This window comes from Sus scrofa, chromosome 15, assembly GCF_000003025.6.
Source record: "Sus scrofa isolate TJ Tabasco breed Duroc chromosome 15, Sscrofa11.1, whole genome shotgun sequence".
NCBI classification, from domain to species: Eukaryota; Metazoa; Chordata; class Mammalia; order Artiodactyla; family Suidae; genus Sus; species Sus scrofa.
The window spans coordinates 19,287,242-19,307,110 of record NC_010457.5 but is presented as its reverse complement, the minus strand read 5'-3'; the positions used below and the strand labels follow the sequence as shown (position 1 = coordinate 19,307,110).

The window sequence follows — 19,869 nt, the reverse complement described above, 5'->3', positions numbered from 1 at the left end:
TTTCCATGACTTTGTCTGTTATGCAGGGCAAGCAAGGGAAGAGTGGGGTGAGGGCTCTTAGATAAAGAGAACCTCTAATATAATGAGGCGGAGGGAAGAAAGTACTAGGTTGTGAGGATTCAGAAGGCTGCACAGAGAGAGATCTGAAAGCACTACCAACCCCAGCTGTATTTTTGAGAGTTTGAAGTAAAGAAATGCACTTTGGCATGCCATAAAATTCTTCTTTGCTTATCACAGAGTGCAAAAGTATTACTATTGGTCCCCAAAGCAATTATTTACTGACTCCATTCCCCAGTGACACTTCATTGACTAGAGGATATTTCCATTGTCCCCTTTTACTTGTTTATTATGTGTTGATGCATTTCTTTATCAAAATTAGCTTTACAGAGTCAGAGATTTAAGATACGTTCAATTTTAATGACGTCCCTGGAGAGGGACAGAATTGAAGTTCTGATGTAATATGTCTTGCCCATAGAGACAATGGTAACTTTCGAACTTAAGTCACCTCTTGTCAATAGCATTTCGGTAGCCAAGATTGTTTTCTACCTAAACACATACCTGGAGGAGCAGATCAGAAGCTGGTCTGACTCGCTGTTGGAACAGGATGCTGAGTGTTCGATTCTGTTGTTCCAAATCAAACACTCTTGTTTTCAACTTTACACACTCCTCCCTTAGATCCTACAACAAACACATTGGAAAAAAAAGAAAGTCTATAACTGAAAGATACTTTTGCATATTATAGTCATATATTCTCGATATTTCAGACACATTAGTCAAAAATAGTATTTTTCTTCTTCAAAACCTCTAGAAATAAATAGCATACAATATTTTTTCCACAGCACGTTGTTGTCTGATAGAATTATTATATTCAGGGGAGACCAATTTTTAAAAAAGCCCCTTGAAATCAGAAGTGCATTAATCTAGCATGCTATTTTTGGAGATGGTAAATCTCAGCGATATAAAGTCAATTTAAGTTTCCACCTATATATTTTGCCTTTTCACTGTCTTCATAAAAGCAATCACAAAGCACAAACCACAAGGACAATAATGTTTTGGCAGTGAATAGAGAGTTGATGAACTAAGCAACTATCACTTTGGATGGAGCCTTCCCTCGCCGTTTGTGGAAACAAGTTGAAATTCTGAGTGCGGCTGTTAATATAGTCAGTGATGCACTGAAGAGAAGTGAAGCAGCTCTGAAGGGAAGGCTTATAAGGCTGCTTGAAACTTGCCCATTCTCTACACTAGTGGATTTCCATATCTTTTGGGGTGTTCTGGTCTTAGTGCCGGGGAAGAAGTGGGGTAATCATAGCACGGTATCTTCTAGAGCAGCTCTTATGAGTGGTTCAGACACCACAGAGACCTCCTCCCCGCTTTATGAGGGGAGTTGATGTGTGGGACGTTTAAGTTTCTCCGGAATTCCACCAAGAAGCTGCCTTCCAAACTAACTTGTGATAAAGTTCCTTGTTTGGGCATGTCTATACCCTCTTTAATGGGGTTCAAGAAAGACCAGGTAGAATAAAGCCCTAATCAAGGTTCTTCAAAAGCAGACCCTTGACTACATTTCACACTTTCTATTACTCTATTTCCTGATTAAAAAAGACTTCTCCTCTTACCATGCAAAGAATGAGGATCTGCTGTTCTTGAAAGCTCCATGCATTCTAACAGCCTCCCCCATCCCCCACCTCCTTTTCTCTTCTCATCCACTCCCTTCTTCTGGTCCAAGTTTGGCTCTTTGGATAACACCCAATTCAAATTCTGCCCCTTCCCTGACACTCTGATCTGCTCCCTTTTCTGAACTCCAATAAGCCCTCAATGCCTGTTATATGACATTTAGCTAATGTCTATTCACTGCTTTGTGTTGATTTTCTTTCAGGCTCTAGATTTTTTTGGTCAATTAATTACAGGACATGGTCCTCAAAAGGCAAGCACAGAGGATACTCACATAAATACCAGCATAGGCATATTATTCTGACCCTTTTCTTTTTAAAATTTTTAATTGATTTTGGGCATTTCCATCGTGGTGCAGCGGAAACGAATCTAACCTAGGAACCATGAGGTTGCGGGTTTGATCCCTGGCCTTGCTCAGTGGGTTAAGGATCCGGCATTGCCGTGAGCTGTGGTATAGGTTGCAGATGTGGCTCGGATCTGGCGCTGCTATAGCTCTGGTGTAGGCCGGCAGCTGTAGCTCCAATTGGACCCCTAGCATGGGAACCTCCATATGCCACAAGTGCGACCCTAAAAAGACAAGAGACCAAAAAAAAAAAATTAATTGATTTTATTGAAGTAGAGTTGATTTATGATGTTTTGTTAATTTCTGCTGTAGAGCAAAGTGATTCAGTTATACATGAATATACATTCCTGTTCGTATTCTTTTCCATTAAATTGTCACAGGATATTGAATATAGTTCCCTGTGCTATACAGTAAGGCTTTTCTGTTTACCCACCCTATATATAATAGTTTGCATCTGCTAAGCCCAAACCCCCAATTCCTCCACCTTCCACCTCCTTGGCAACCACAAGTCTGTTCTCTATGTCTGTGAGTCTCTTTCTGTCTCTAGATAAGTTCATTTGGTTCTGACCCTTTTCTTTCATTACCTAGCACAGCACAACACAGAGGAGTAGGAACTTAATAAAACTGTGTGGTTATTTTGTGAAAGGGGATGAGGAGGATGAACTCTATTACCCAGTAATGGTGTGATAACAAGAGTTTTAAGTTTCTCAACAAGCTGCATGTCTGTCCATCTAAGTATTCTGATGTAGGCAGCTATAGGCCTGCCTTAAGAATCTGCAAGCGAGAAAGAGTGCCAGTCCACAGCTTTGCTCCCTGGGGCTTAAGCAGACGTTATGGAGGGGAGTGGGCCTGTTCCATCCATAACCCTGTGGCAACCTAAGTACGCAGCTGGAGAGATCTAGCTTCTGAGGCTTTACATGAACATGCATTGTCATTGCCAGGCTTATTCATTCCATTTACAGGAGGCAAAGAAACAGGCCAAAATGCAGCCCATTTCACAACTTACACTCGCCTCACATTTTTCGTTAAATGGAAAGCTTATGCATAGGATCTTTCAACTGGCTGCTGCCTACACATGCAGAGCAGGGCAAAGAAATGTCCTGCTCAGAAAGAAGCACCCACTGCAAGCTCTAGGAAGACAGTAGCCCGTACAGGCGGGGCAGGGGTGTGTGCTCCTATGAGCCGCAGGCCACTCGGCACAGGCCATTTTGGGGGACTAGGCTCTGCTCAAATTAAAAGGCTAAATTTCTTTTCTTTATTTAGAATTCAATCTCTGTGTCTCACTTTTGCTAATTTGTGTTCCTAGCATGTATATAAGGTTCCTTGCTCCCAAACACTAATTGTTTTCACTACTGCTAATTAAGCAATTAATAAAACTTGACTGTGAGGTAAATAAATATTAATAGTACCTACTGGGTAGGAAAACACAACATTCTAATTTGCGGGGGGAGGTATGGAAACAAGCCTAGGAGTGTGTGTGGGTTTGGAAAAAGAAAGGAAACTTGTCAGGAATACCGGCAACAGCTTTTAGCAGCAAAACTAAGAATAACTTGAACATATCTCTTTAGGGGGATTAAAAAAGTAGGAGTGAAGGAAGGGAGTGGAAGGGACTGGGAGTTTGGGGTTAGTAGATGCAAATTATTACATTTAGAATGGATAAGCAATAAGGTCCTGACTGTATAGCACAGGGAACTAATATCTTTCATGATGGAAGGTAATATAAGAAAGCGAATGTATATATATATATGTATGTCATTTTAATGTACGTTAGAAACTGGCACAATGTTGAAAATCCACTACGCTTTAATTAAAAAAATAATGAAAGAAAAAAATCAATATATTTTATAGTGAATTTTCGTGCCCAAATTTCCATGGCCATTACTGTTACTTAAGGCATTAAAAGTTCATTAGCAGAAACCCAATTTATCGACTCTGATAACCGTTCATCACTCTTGGCTCATCTAGATCAGCACATAGCAGAAGAGGGAGACATAAGGCTTTAGGGCTATGATACTGGTCTTATAATCATCAACCAACAGAATTGAGCTGGACAGAATACTTGTAGGTATAAAATAACCATCTTTGTAGTTTTAACATTCTTGTTTCCTTCACTCAAGCTGTGGATGGTAAGTGATACTGGACAGCCATCATCCCAAGAAAGTGTAATCAAAACCATGTGTGTAGAGTTCCTGTTAAGGACCCGACATAGTGTCTGTGAGGATGCAGGTTCGATCCCTGGCCTTGCTCAATGGGTTAAGGATCTGGTATTGCCTCAAGCTGCTACAGAGGTTGCAAATGTGACTTGGATCCAGCGTTGCTCTGGCTGTGGCAGCTGCAGTTCCAATTCGACCCCTAGCCTTGGAACTTCTATATGCCACAGGTACAGTCGTAAAAAGAAAAAATATCACATATGTGTGCCTATGTGCATACACATAAACACAAACAGACTGGAGAGATGGAAAGAGGGAGAGGAAAACAATTTCTCTGATGACGATGGCGAGACCTGGCTGGAGAGTGGCAGCTGGTCTCATCTTTGCTTATTCTGGGCTCACGATGAGAACTCACTGACCAAAAAGAGCATCTGACGTTTTAAGGCTGAGTGCGAGAGCCGTTACTCTAACCCTGTCAGTTACAGAGGGGGAAACCAGACTGTGCCTCCCAGGTAAGGCCTTAGAAACTAAAGAAATCTCAGTTGCATCATTTGAAATTATTTTCTCCCATTCTGTGAGTCATCTTTTTGTTTTCTTTTTGGTTTCCTTTGCTGTGCAAAAGCTTGTCAGTTTGATTAGGTCCCATTGGTTTATTTTTGCTTTTATTTCTGTTGCTTTGGGAACTGACCTGAGAAAACATCTGCAAGGTTGATGTCAGAGAATGTTTTGCCTATATTCTCTTCCATTGCCTTTGGAATGGATTAGCAATGAGATCCTGTGTGTGGCATTGGGAACTATGTCTAGTCACTTATGATGGAGCATGATAATGTGAGAAAAAAGAATGTACACATGTATGTGTAACTGGGTCACTATGCTGTACAGTAGAAAAAAAATAATGTATTGGGGAAATAAAAAAAAAATCTCAGGTTTAGATGCCATTGTCTGAAATTAAAGCTTACTGGAACACCACATCCACCAGCCTCTCCTTGTCCTAACCCTTCTTAGTGTCAATGATACATCTCTATCCTATCTAAGAATGCTAACAATTCTGTAAAAAGAAGAGCCGATTCTGGGAAAGGCTGGTTACATCTCACACTGATCAAGGACCTCAACATCAAATACTTAAAAAGGCAAGACAGGTAACATAATTGTATTACTGAATCAGGCCAGAACTAATCAATAGGAAGTGGTGAGCCCTGTGGCCAGTTGAATTCTGGAAGCCTTCATCTAAAAGGCATTTTTAATCTGAGTGATAGCTAATGTAATTACAGTGAATAGAATTGAGCTTATTCCCAAAGCTAGTTGACAATCTCAGGATTAAATATTTGCTAAGGTCCCTGGCAGTTGGGATATTCTAGGGTCCAAAATAAAATTGATTCTGAGAAAGCTTGCCTCCAAATTTACAGTCAGCTTTGACTCCACATATGTCAGATCCTGGGTGTCCTTGCTAGTGAGGACTGGCAATGCTTCCAGAAGTTTTAAGAAATCCGCTGGCTACCTAGCTGCCCTTTTATTTCCTGCAATCACACATAACTAATGATTGGATTTCAACCTATCTGCTGATTTTCACAGCATCTCCTCTGCTTGCTAAACTACCCTGGCAAAAGAAAATAAGTAATTGAATGAGATTGTAGAGGCCAATGGTGCAAAGGATAAGAGCGTGGGGTCTGAGTGCAATGATCCTCTATTAACATATGGGCTTTGCCACTTCTGGCAATTGGAACTATGGGCAAATTATTTTGTAGTCCTCTCTCACAAGACTGCAGTGAAAACAAAATGACTTAAAGTCCTGGACACAGGGACTGACTCCTTGTAAGCACACAGTAACTATAAACAGACCCTCTTCAGGGAAACAAGATCCTACACGCACCATTGCTAGACAAGTAGACACAGATGGCCTGACTGCCCCTCCTAAAGGAAAATGGGTAGGAGTCGGGAGTTAAAAGAAATAAAAGAGGGTCAAGATTCAAAATTGTGTTTGGCTTTTACCCAGATGGCTGTATTGCTTGATTCCACCACACACGAGCCTTATTTCATGCTTCTGAAGAACAAACACCACCATACAATGAGGTCCTGCTGTATAGCACAGAGAACTATATCCAATCACTTGTGATAGAACATGAGAGAACATAAGGAAAAGAATGTATGTAAATGTATGCCTGGGCCACTTCTCTGTAGAGCATAAATTAATAGAACATTGTGAATCAACTACACTTTAATTAAAAAAATTGAAAAACCATATATATTTGATTTTTCTAAAGAAGATGCAGATAAGATTGAGGTTGTTGATATACTGGAAAACAACTGCAGAGAAAATGCTTTTCTTCCAAATTTGGCATTAGTGGCAAAAAAATAAATAAAGAAGAACCTGGGAGAGTTATATATTTCAGTGAGTGTAATTGTCTAAATGAAGATAAAATACATTTCAGACAAAAATATGAATTTAGCTCAGGTTATTGATTTCATTTGCACTTGTAGACTTGGACCTATGATTTGGAGGCATAAATGGAAGTGAACTGGGTTTAATATTGTCACTTTAATGTTATTGATCTAAAGGAGGGACAGTCAACTCTCTTAAGAGAACCTGCAGGTTTCTGAGATGAATTGAATTGCTTGAGTAGGACGTTATATATACATTGAACAGAAACTGCCAAATTTATGGAAATAATTTTTTTATATCAGTATTTGGAAAGGAAGTATACTCTGCGACTTCAAAATGCTTATCGGGTCCAATCCATGATATGTCAGAAAAACACCTTTTTGGTTGCCCTGGGAGGAGCTGAAGCCCTGGCAGATTTGCCTTTGTGTCATAACAAATGAGATTTTCTAAAACCAGAACTTCACCTCAAGGATTTTGTGTGTGTGGCTAGGATAAATCACTCAAAATTTGTTTTACTCCTTGCCAGCTACATCCCTCTTTAGAATTATTGTCTCATCTGCATTTGCAGTACACTGTATTTTTCTCTATTGTGCTCTTAATTAGAAAGAAATTTTAGTCTTTTTGTAGCCATTTTACAGTCCTTATAAAAACTGGGAGGCACACGCTTCTGCAGAACATGATTGTTTAGGAATCTCAGAAAGCCCCGGCATCTTTTCTGGCCCCACAGTGTCCCCAAGGTATGCTATCTCACAGTAGCACATCTTTCTGTGTCTTACTGCTTAACTGCACCAAGGTAGATTTATCTGTTTACTAGTTATTACTTGAATTTGTGTAGCTATTTTTTGTGGCTGACCTGAAAGTTTCCATTTTCCTTTCTATTGTACTGGAAAGCTTTCTTGTCTCTTTCGTGAAGCACCATTAAAAAAGACAGGCATGAGAAGTCTCTCAACAGTTACACATGGAATGTAACAGCACTCTCTTCATTCCTTAGGTTTGGAATTAAATGAGTGTTGGGTTTCCAACAGGAAGAGAGTGATTGAGAAGTTAAAGCTTTTAAAAAAGAAAAGGCATTTGGATACGTTGTGACAGAAATCTTGAGTTGCCCTTGAACATCTGTTTCTCTTCTTCTACAATAAGGTGACAATCAATTTTTCAGCTGGGGACATACCCAAAATAAAGACTCTAGTGTCAGCCTCCTTGGGTGCGGCTGTGTAATTAAGGTCTGTTCAGGGAGCTATAAGTAGGGAAGTGTGAAAACTTTTGGACATTTCTCTCAAAAGATAGCTGTTATCTTTTACCCTTTTCATTTCCTTTGGCTTTCATTTCTTCCTGATGGTTGAAATGCAGATGTGATGATTGGAGCTACAGCAACCATTTTGGACTATGAGGTAACCTTAGAAATGGAGACCACATGCCACAGAATACTAAGAAGCCAGGATGCCAGGGAACCTATGAACCTTTTGAAGCAAAGTCATCAAATCAGCCCTGTACTTCTTACCTATAGATGATTTAGATCTGAGAAATAAATTATATTTTAGCTGATTTAAGCCATCACTATTTTGGTTCTCTGTTATTCACAATGGGACCTGACTCTAACCTAATAAGTGTTACCAAAACTCTCTATCTGAACCAGTTAAAATCATTTGCAGCAGGAAGCATATTTTGACAGAAGCACTTGCAAAAATATTATCATAATGTCTCTAGAATATAAATTTAAAATAATATTTAAGTATCTTTATGAGAAGCACTCAGCCCCTAATAAAGTGGTTTTGCAATGCAAAAAATCAAAATACCATGAATGATTTTGCTTTCATTGGCCACACTCTCCCAAACATGCCACACGATTTAAGTTTTCTTTCTTTCTTTTTTTTGTCTTTTTGCCATTTCTTGGGCCGCTCCCGTGGCATATGGAGATTCCCAGGCTAGGGGTCGAATCGGAGCTATAGCCACTGGCCTACGCCAGAGCCACAGCAACGTGGGATCCAAGCCGTGTCTGCAACCTACACCAAAGCTCATGGCCACGCCAGATCGTTAATCCACTGAACAAGGCCAGGGATCGAACCTGCAACCTCATGGTTCTTAGTCGAATTTGTTAAGCACTGTGCCATGATGGGAACTCCTCTATCTCATGAAGATGTAACTTAGAATAAGCAAAATCTAAAGGAACTAGATGTGGTATATATACATAATGGAATACTACTCAGCCATAAAAAGAGCAAAATAATGTCATTTGCAACAACATGGATGGAACTAGAGACTCTCATACTAAGTGAAATAAGTCAGAAAGAGAGAGACAAATACCATATGATATCACTGTAATCTGGAATCTAATATATGGCACAAATGAACTTTTCCCCAGAAAAGAAAATAATGGATTTGGAGAACAGACTTGAGGGTGCCAAGGTGGATTGGGAACTTGGGGTTAATAGATGCAAACTATTGCCTTTGGAATATATAAGCAATGGGATCCTGCTGTATAGCACTGGGAGCTATATCGAGTCACTTATGATAGAGCATGATAACATGAGAAAAAAGAATGTATATATGTATGTGTGACTGGGTCACCTTGCTGTACAGCAGAAAATTGACAGAACACTGTAAACTAGCTATAATGTAAAAAAAATAAAAATCATTAAAATAAAAAAAGGAACTATAATTTAGCCTCCCACACATCATGGAAAGAGATGTGAAAAGTTCAATAAAATTCGCCATACCAGCCAAATTTGGGCAATGACCTGCATTTACCCACTCTGCCTCAATAACATGATCTGAAGGTAGAATAAGATAACAAAGGAAAAGGTAAAGAAAATTCATGCTCAGAAATTCTCATTTGTTTTTTTCCCCCTAACTTTATTGAGGAGTAATTTACAAATATAACTGTACATATGTAAAATGTGATAATTTGATATACATTACCTAGTAGAATGGTTACCAAGATCAAAATAATTAGCATGTCCATCACCTCATATTGTTAACTTCGTTATTGTTCTTGTAAGATCTACTCTCAGCAACTTTCAAGTATACAATATCACCATTTGTTTTACATTAACTGCAAACCTGTTCCTATGGGAACTACCTTACATGCTTCCTTTCCCAGGAATGACCACAGCAATTCTAGGAGGTGGCATCTGTTATCCCTATTTTACAGAAAAGGAATTAAGGCTCAGAGAACTTAAATAATGTTCCTAACCTCAAACAATTTCTTTGCTGAATTTTAGGCTTCTGTTAATGCTGTCCATCAGAGGCTATTCATTTTATAGAAGGCAGAGGAATCCATTAACTTATTTAGTGTTTGCATTTACTAAATAAAAATGACAGGTTTGCTACTCATCTGGGTGGGCTCATGGAAATCTTTCATCTTCAAAAGCCTTTCTATTACTTTCCCAAGAGTTTAAATTTTATGATTCCATTGGTCATTGATGTTACTTCATATGCCGTTTAAACACACACAGAATTTTTACGTAAGTGAATAAATAGAAAAGTATTGCAGCTATCAATCATGGTTTCCTTTCATTTGACAACATGAATTGCAATCTATTCACCTAAGTACTTTGAAAATAATAAAGCCAGAAAGTGACCTACCTTTTGAGTGAGCAGAGCTTGCACAACTTGGTTGGCTACCTTAAAAAAAAAATAAAGAAAAGAGTTGCTGTTTATAATAACGAGACCTTATATGTGTGGACTCTAATTTACCAATAAGTTCCCCACAGCCATAGCTAATTAGCTCATTTGCCTCTTTCTTCTATTTGTAGAAGACCTGATTCTTTCCATAATAAGCTTATCCTTCTAGGTAATATTTTGCTTTTTCTGAGGGTGACCTTGTAGCTAATTAAGATGGTTAGGCTGGAAAGATCATTCATACCTTGACTCTCACATTTCCATATTTGGAAAAATAACATCCTTTCATATGTAAAGTACTTTAAGAAGGCTAAAAAAATGACATAGTGCAAAACATGATCCTAATTATCTGTACACTTTGGTTTCTATGTTTTGCTGATTTACAATGTCCTTTGCCTCTCCTTCCTCTTCTTTTGCTATATGACTATTTTACTGTTTAAAATTACTAGCAACAGAGATAAACTGAATGGTGGAGAATAGAGACAACTCATTCTTTCCTATATGCTCTACTTTCCTACTCCACATCTTTGTTTAAGCCATCCTCTTGCCATTGCTATCTATAACAGAGTCTGGTAGTAGTTCACTCCATCTTCCATTTCCCCCTTCCTAAGTCACAAACCCTAATTTTTTTGGCCAGACACACCCAACTTCATTTCCCAGCCTCCCTTGTCACTGTGTGACAAACTTCTGGCCAATAAGTTATAAGCAGTCTACTTTCTTGGACTTAAAGAAAGTCTCTTATAAGAAGGGGACTTCTTCTTTCTTTCCTTATCTGGGATATGAAAGTGATGGCGGGAGCTTCAGCAGCCACCTTGACAATGAAAGTTGCAGTAAGTATTTTGGGGCAGAAAAATAGGATGAGCCTGGTCCTGATGATGCATGGAGCTGTACTATCTCTGAATGTCCATATGAGAGAGGAATAAAATAGCTACCATTATGCTGCATTTTTTCCAATACACAATCAAATACAACTGTCACTGATGTAGTGATAGAACCACAGTTTTCTTCAGTTATCAGATAGTTTGGGAGAGTTGGAAAAGCTGGGCCCTATCAGCCCAGGGTGGTGAACTTGATTAGTACTAGCTAATGTTGGTTATTCTATTTCCTGTCAGTGATGGACTTAGGAGTGGGCATTTGACATAATTCCAGTTAAGAGCCATGTGAAAAACCAACAACACATCCCTGATATTTCAAGGATCTGGCATTTTCTCCAGATAACCATTTATCATATCTACATGTATTTGTACTAAGATTTCTTTTTCATCTCCAGATTTCAAAAACACTTCACAAAAAGTCACTTACTAAACTTCACCACAACCTTGAAGCTCTGTACCCATAGGGCTACCACTGATATAATTACAGTAAATGGGTGAATTAGGTGCTATTTTTAGTCAATTCATATGTAAACTCTAAACACTTAGTGTGATAGCTGAAGCTGAATTAAAGACCAAGTCAGGATATTTAAAAATCCTAAATATTAGGTATTTTTGTTCCTTCATTGCTTCCTTCATTTATTCAATACATATTTGCAGAATATCTGTGATTGTGATGTGTTCCTTAGTTTCAAAGAGAACATAAATGGTAGGAGGCTGGAAAGAACAATTATAAGTGTGATAAGCATGTAATCATTTTGGTAATGTTCACATTCAATCAAAGGCTGAAGATCACACTTTTATCTTCTTTTTCTCTTGTTAACAAACTTATTTCTGGTGATGCTAAACTATAGGGGCTCATTTCTCTGTCTACTATAGTGGAACAGATTATGGTAAGAATGTTTTCATGGAGCTTAATTGTTTCTTGACTAAATATTGACAAAATAGCACATCCTTAATGACAGTTGGCTACCAATAAGCCTCCTTGAAAATTAAAATACAGGCTGTCATCAACTTGTGGTTTGCAGACCTTCACACAACAAGCAGTAAATGACTAGAATCAGATTACCTATAATTGATTAGCTGAACTGTACACATGAGAGAATTCTTTTTCTCCTATGAGAATCCTTTTCAAATTTACTTTGTTGACATTGAATAAAACAGAAAGGCCTTTCACTGAAAGAAACTATAGTTTTGAAGAAAACATATTCTTAGGTATTGTTTTAGTCTAGCTCAAGTTAAAGAAGCTTATTTAAGAACTATCATAGATCAAAATAAACCACACTTTCCATAACTGTTGCCTTTTCTTTTACCTTTATCACTTTATTTATACATGACTACAATGTTGACAAATGTTACTCAGTCCACACAAATTGGCCAATGGCGTAATCTCAAAAATCTTTCAATTTTTAAATGTTCATTCCAATTCATAACTGAGAACTTAAATCAAAGTATACATCATCTATTTTATTCTTGCAAATTGAAAAAAAAAAAAAACCAGACGAATTGAACTATTCATGCTGCTGGAATCAGGAACAATGTACCGAAGTTAATTTATACCATAAATAATTTAATTCTTTTGGATCGCAAACTTTGGATTTGATTTACCTTCTCATAAAACTGCCTAATATCAATGTTTTCTTTTCTTCCTCCAAACCGGTCCCTCACTTAAACCAGTCTGTGGAACACTGGTCACATAAAATAGCTTTCTACATGATTTAACAGGAGTCATAAACAAATATCTTATCTGTAAGAGCCTGCAGGAATAAGTACGTTATATCTTTGCAATCCAAGTATGTTTGCCCTATAGGCTTACAGACTCTATCTCTGATACTGTTCCTTTTGGCATGTACTTTGGACGATTGCTTGCTCTACCTGAAAATTGAACAAAGATCCACGGATGCATTATTTCTTTACCTACTGACATGGGGTTATATTACCCAGAAGGGCTCACAGGTTCTTTGCAGAAGAGCAGGCAGGTGATAGATATGTTTTCCTCGGTAGTGCCTATAGTTTCTTGGGTTTTGTTACTACTTTGTAATGGCTAAGCTTCCTTGATGCATCAACAGAACGGGGGTTTGGAGCTTGTGCTTGCAACCTCTAATAGGTTCACAAGAAGATCCCTGGAAGGCGCCCCTGCCCTCATCACAGACTCATGCCCTTAGCAATTGGGTAGCAGATAATCACAAACAGGCAGTTCCAGCTAATGAGAACAAATACTGTCTAGTACCAGCTGACGACTTTCCTCTCCAAACAAAGAGAAAAAGAGTAGCTGGGCTTGGTAGGGGGATCTCAGACAGTGAGCAAAGTTGACAGTCCTTAAGGCCCTGCCTCGTTTGACAACCTCTTTGAGGCCTTCTGTGGAAACCTCCCCTCTTTGTATCTAAGGGGATGAACATAGATGGGGAAAGGGGCCCGTATGCCAAGGAGAGGGCCCAGGTACATCTTTCCTCTCCTTTAAGTAAGAATTCTCAGCCAAGCCGGCTTCTCTGACACCTGCAACTCACACATCTTTGCTCTTCTTCCCTGTCAGGTATAGAGGGAGCTCAATTCCTCTGTGCTCCCCTGGGAGGAGGCGGGCAGAGGGAGAAGTCAGGGCTGAAGAGGTGTCTGTTATTTTATTACAAAACAGTCCCTGAGGCTGCTCCTTGGAGTTTATTTCAGAAGGAGTGGATCCTTACCTCATTTGGAAGATGGTCAGGGCTGGGGATGAGGGTGGGGATTGAGGAACTCAGTAGCTACCATGCTTAATGTCCTGTCCTCCTGCCCAGTGGTCCTGCTTTCATCCTGGTATGTCCTCTTTTATCATGCAAAACCACTGTCATGTCAGCAAGGTAATTTAAAAACCTTGTCACATGGGAGTTTCCTGGCGGCTCAGAGGGTTAAGGATCTGACATTGTCACTGCTGTGGCTCAGGTCACTGCTGTGGTGTGGGTTTGATCCCTGGCTCAGGAACTTCTGCATGCTTCAAGTGTGGCCAAAAAGGACAATAATAATAATAATAATAATAATAATAATAATAATAATAATAATAAAAACCTGGTTGCAAAAGCACAAGTTTCAGGAAATGTGCTTTGGAGTTTTCTGTGCTTCTGAGCTGGGTTTATTGCAGGAAGGCAGCTGGTGGCAAATGTGAGGAGCACTGGGGCAGAATCGCAGGAAAGACCCGGGTTCAAATGCTGCCTGTGTTGATCATTTACTGACATGCATGGGGGTGGGGGAGCACCCTGACTTTTCGCATCTGTAAAGGGGAGCTGGCAACCTCTAATACTGTGAAAAATGAAGGAGATGTTAGACATATTTAGAGAAACCACTTTGGATAATACCTGATAAAAAGCGATCACTTCATAAATGTTAAATCTGAATCTGGTCACTCAAACTTCATAAAATAAAACACATTTTCAGATAAGAAGTTAAGGAAGGGTGCTTTAAGAATAAGGGCTTTTATTTGTAAATGAATGTGTGTGTGTGTGTGTGTGTGTGTAAAATGCATGTACAAATAAAAACTACTGAGTACCTATATTATTCAATTACCCTGTCAAAATATCTTATAGAATACCGGGAGTAGGGGAAATCCATCAAAATATGTATGTGGGATTCCAGTGAAAACTAATTTGGAAATTAATTTGCTGCTGATCATCTCCATTCATTCATTTAGTTATTCGCGAATATGCATTAAGAGCCCTAGTCTGGGACAAAAACTGTGCTGGATCTTGGGGAAATGATAACTGGAACACAGGTGCTGATGTTGGTGGCTAGAGGCTAGAGCATGCACAAGAACTGGACCATCTGTTGATTTCATGATCCATTCATGAAACGGGCATTTGAAGCATGTGACAGCCAGGAGCAGGAGCATCTTCCATCTCTCAAAACATTGATTTGATTTTTTATTTTGTAACCTTTTTAAAAATTTAAGTATAGTTAATTCACAATCTTGTGTTGGTTTCAGGTGTATAGCAAAGTGATTCAGTTATACACACACACACACACACACACACACACACACACACACATTCTTTTTCACATTCTTTCTCCTTATAGGTTATTGCAAAATACTGAATACAGTTCCCTGTACTATGCAGTAGGTCCTTGTTGTTTATGTATTTTATATATAGCAATGTATATATGTTAATCCCAAACTCCTAATTTATCTACCTCCCCTTTTTCCCCTTTGGTAACCATAAGTTTGTTTTCTATGTCTTGTAAGTATATTTCTCTTTTGTAAATAAGTTTATTTATATCACTTTTTAAGCTTCCACATATAAGTTATGTCATATATTTATCTTTCTCTGTCTGACTTACTTCACCTGGTATGATAATCTCTAGTTGCATCCATTTTGCTGCAAATGGCATTATTTTGTTCTTTTTTATGACTGAGTAGTACTCCATTGTATATATGTACCACATCTTAATTCATTCACCTGTTGATGGACACTTAGGTTGCTTCCATATCCTAGTTACTATAAATATTGCTGCTATGAAGACTGGGGTGCATGTATCTTTTTGGATTCAAGCAAGACATTGACTTTGAAGATGACTTAGGTCCCAGATATGATAATGATATCTGACAATGACTCCACAATCCAGTCTTGGCATATAGCATGGGAATCAGAAAGAAAAGTAAGAATGTTCTTAACCTGCCTTTGCCTTTAGTTAGCCTTGGTTTAAAAGAAATTCTAATTTCTTTTTTTATTTTCTGAACTCCACCAGAGGTCTGCTTTTCCTGACCCTTGTGCTCTGAAGTGCAGAGCATGGGTAAGTAAGAACAGGACTATGGCACCCTGGTTGACTACAAACACTGGTCCAACCCAATGGTTGGACAAGGAGGCAGGTAATCCAACTTCTGTGTGCAAAAGCTTTGCCTGGGAAGTTGTTCAAATTGCCAACTTTCTCATCCCTCATTCTTGTTAAGAAGGGCTGAGTGAGACATAGGAAAAAAAAAAGAAAAAACTTGTGGTTCCCAGAGGGGATAGTGGGGAGGAGGGGGAGATAAATTAGGAGGTTGGGATTAACATATACACACTACTATATATCAAATAGATAACCAACAAGGACCTGTTGTATAGCACAGGGAATTATACTTCAATATCTTGTAATAACTTACAATAGAAAAATTCTGAAAAATTATATATATAGTATGTATGTATATACACACATATATACACTTTGCTGTTCACCTGAAATTAACATATTATTGTAAATTAACTATTCTTCAATTTAAAAATGGGGCTGAGTGAGGTCTGAAAACTGCATTTTTTGCAATCATGATACATCTTTCTGATGCAGAAGAGAACTAGAAAATACACTGGGATAAAGTTTGTTTTTTGCTCAGATGCTGGTTAAGAACAGGAAATAACCCTACATTTCCACATGGGTCCATATGGCTTTTTTATCACAACCAGTTTGGTGGAGCTTTCATCCTCTTATGGATTCTTCCTGGAAATGGTCTCTAAAGAATAGCATTCAGAGATGTAAGGGTAGTGGTTCTTAATCTTGGCTGAATATCCTAACCCCCTGGAGTGCTTTAAAAACTCCTAACACTCAGGCTCCACTTTAGGGCAGAATCTATGGAGGAGGGGGTGCCAGCCAGTGGTCTGTTCAAAGCTCCCCGGCTAAGTCCAATGTGCTGGTAAGTATGAGAACCATTTACCTCTCTAGTCTCAGACTTCACCTGCTCCAGCTCCATCTGCTAACAATGCCCTTTCAGTTCTGCCTCTTTACCACCTACCCACCACTCTTCCAGCCCTTTGGTGACTCTACTATATGTTCTCCAAATCCCCAGGGTAACCTCTTTCCTCTGAGTTTCCCTGACCTCCTTCCTCTGAGATTAACCTCACCCTCACTTCTGCTGCTAGGCTGGGGACACCCTAAGATCCCAGGGTCTGGGTGAGGTTGACACACAATAAAGGTTTGGAGGACACACGAAATCCATCTAAAAGCAAGGCAGTGGCTTGAGGAGATGTTATTTTCATGATTTTATTTTATTTTAATTTAATTTTATTTCTATGGCCCCACTTGCAGCATATGGAAGTTACCAGGCCAGAGGTCGAATTGGAGCTGCAGCTGTCAGCCTCCACCAAAGCCATGGCAATACTGGATCTGAGCTGCATATGAGACCTACTCCACGGCTTGTGGCAACACATCCTTAACCCACTGAGCAAGGCTGGGGATCGAACCTGCATCCTCACAGACACTATGTTGGGTTCTTAACCCACTGAGCCACAATAGGAACTCCTATTTTACTGATTTTAATGTGTCATTATGCTTCTCACACGGGAATAAGTTGTCTTAAAGGAACTGGCCATGGCGATGCTGAGAATTAAATAGCACTTCACTGCTTGCAAGCAAACTCTCAAACAGCTGGACAAAGAGTTAGATTCAAACATGAAAACTTTCAATCCCCCAAACAAAATCAAGATTGGTCCTTGGCTTTGCTTTTGCACTGCAAAGAGAGGAGAGGAGGAGTTGGGTAGCAGTAGAGGTAGTGGTGAAATGGCAAAGTGTGTGCCTGCATTTGTGTGTGTGTGTGTGTGTCTAGGGATGTGCATCTGTTTCTTCTAAATAAACACACACAGAAACTTGAATCTCTAACGCCGAAGTCTTTCCCCAAATCCTCCATATAGTCTCCATTTCCAAGCAAAAAATAAGCAGTGCAAAAGGAGTTGAAGAACACTTTAAATTTACATTTTATCTACCTGTGCATATTTTATAAAACCCACTAGCAAGGAAATAACTTACATGAGGCCGTACCTTGTTAGTTTGTCTAATTAGTATAAAAAGCTTTGAAAAGAATTTCCATTTGGCATTATTACTACATTCAACTACCCCTTTGAGAGTGTTCTCTTACAAGGCATGGAAATGGATTGTCTACCCTCATGCAATTAGTTACACAACAACTGGCATGTGTAATCAGGGGCCAGGATTCATGAATACAAAACATTTGTACTGCTCAGAGATGGTTCTTTGTTGCAAATCACTTCCTTGGCAACAGTTAATTTTTGCAATTAAGAACAGAGGGATTCTCCCTCTGAAAATTCTGTCTTCAGTGGAAACTTTACACTAAATGATTTTGTAGGTGAAAACTTAGGTTTTGACGGGCACATTCTGACGAAATCTTCAGGATGCGAGCCTAAGGGACATACGGAAAACAAACTGTGAGTTTCCATAGAAACCCTAGGGATTTTCGACTAATGGGGAGGGGTGACTTGTGGGGAAATTGTGACAAATAAGAAAATTCTGTGATGTGATTCTCATATTTTGACTTCTGAGTATGAAAGAAGTCTCACTGAAAATCTCTGTGCAGGAGGTTAAAGTGAAACTTTGCTGGTCAATACACATGAACTGAGGGCAGTATTTGTTGCTTTAAATATCCTTGGATCTATTTGGTCTTTCCTGCCCTAAACTTTGATCGGACCAAGAGCCTGGGGAACAGGGGTGAGAGGAGCTGAACTGGCTCCACTAGACCCTGAGTCATCACTCACCCTTTTATGACAACTTACTTTTGCGATTCTTTTAACTTTTGACATTATAAAAATTATTCTGAGTTCCTTTAAGTCCTGACAGGCTGAGGACTGCAAACACCCTTTTGCTCAAGTGACTAATCGACATGGCTGGAAATAGTAAACAATTAAAATATCAAATAGCTTAATGATTTTTCTGGGGACTTTTTGAGGGCTCTTCAACAAATACCTGTGATGCAAAGTGGTCCGTGTTGTAAGGATAAAGCTCTCACACTGTAGGGTTCGACAGCATCACCCAGAGAGCTTGCTGACATACAGATAGCCAGGCCCACTTCCACCTGCAGAGTGTCCGGTTCTCTATGGCTGGGGGCGGGGCCTAAGAATGTGCATTTCTAACAAGTTCCCAGATGAGGCGGATACTGCTAGTCTGGGGAGCACATTTCCAGAAGCGCAGGTGTAGGAAAATCAAGCCCATGTGGAAATCTGAGGAGAGACACCACTTCTAGTTACAAAGGAGGAGAGAAGTATATACACTGGAGGTGATGATACCATAACTCAGATCTGAGCCTGTGTCCTTTAACCCGTCGCCTTCTAGGACAGTCTGGCAGAGGGGTTATCAGGGGGAGGGAAGGGGTAAGGGCGCTTACTGGAAAAGGTTTCCGCAACTGTTATCCAGGAGGAAAAGACTGAAGAAATATTGCTACTTTCTACTGATAAGGTAGTGAAATTCCATGAAATGTAGTTTTGCTTAGTTTCTTAAAATCTTTGTTGACTGTATTAGAACCACTCTCAAACTGAATCTCCTACAAGAATATATGTAAGCTTTAGGATATTGGACAAATGATTAGAAAAGTCATTCCATTAGGAGTTCCCATTGTGGCTTGGGGGTAAGAACCCAACTAGTATCCATGAGAACTCAGATTTGATCCCTAGCCTCACTAAGTGGGTTAAGAATCCAGTGTTGCCGTGTGATAGGTTGCAGTCAAGGCTTGGATCCCATGTTGTTATGGCTGTGGTGTAGGCTGGCAGCTGCAGCTCCAATTTGACCCCTAGCCTGGGAATTTCCATATGCTGCAGCTGTGGCCCTAAAAAGCAAAAAAAAAAAAAAAAAAAAAGTCATCCCATTAAATGAATAACTTTAACCACCAATCAAGTCCCAGATGAGGGTTGGGGAGGCTAATGGCCAGTCCTGGCTGGATGATACAGTAAAGGATGGATGGTCCCCCTGACAGTGTGGGAAGGCACTGCACACACTTCAATTTTCCCCTTGCCTCTCAGATACCCACCATCTCTGCCTTCATCTCTTCATTCTTATCAAATAATACTTCTCCAGTTGACTCAAGCACATGGCCCTGTTTCCTTCCATCCTGCTCACATT

The 19,869-nt window shown here is 39.4% G+C and overlaps 1 protein-coding gene across 1 annotated transcript in view; it reads right to left on the bottom strand.

Moving 5' to 3' along the window:
- Positions 1 to 19,869, bottom strand: part of NCKAP5 (NCK associated protein 5) — a 1,051,270-nt gene that overhangs the window by 155,252 nt on the left and 876,149 nt on the right. Inside the window, 2 exon segments of the mRNA XM_021075797.1 lie at positions 559 to 678; positions 10,124 to 10,162. Of these exon segments, the coding sequence (XP_020931456.1) occupies positions 559 to 678; positions 10,124 to 10,162 (159 nt within the window).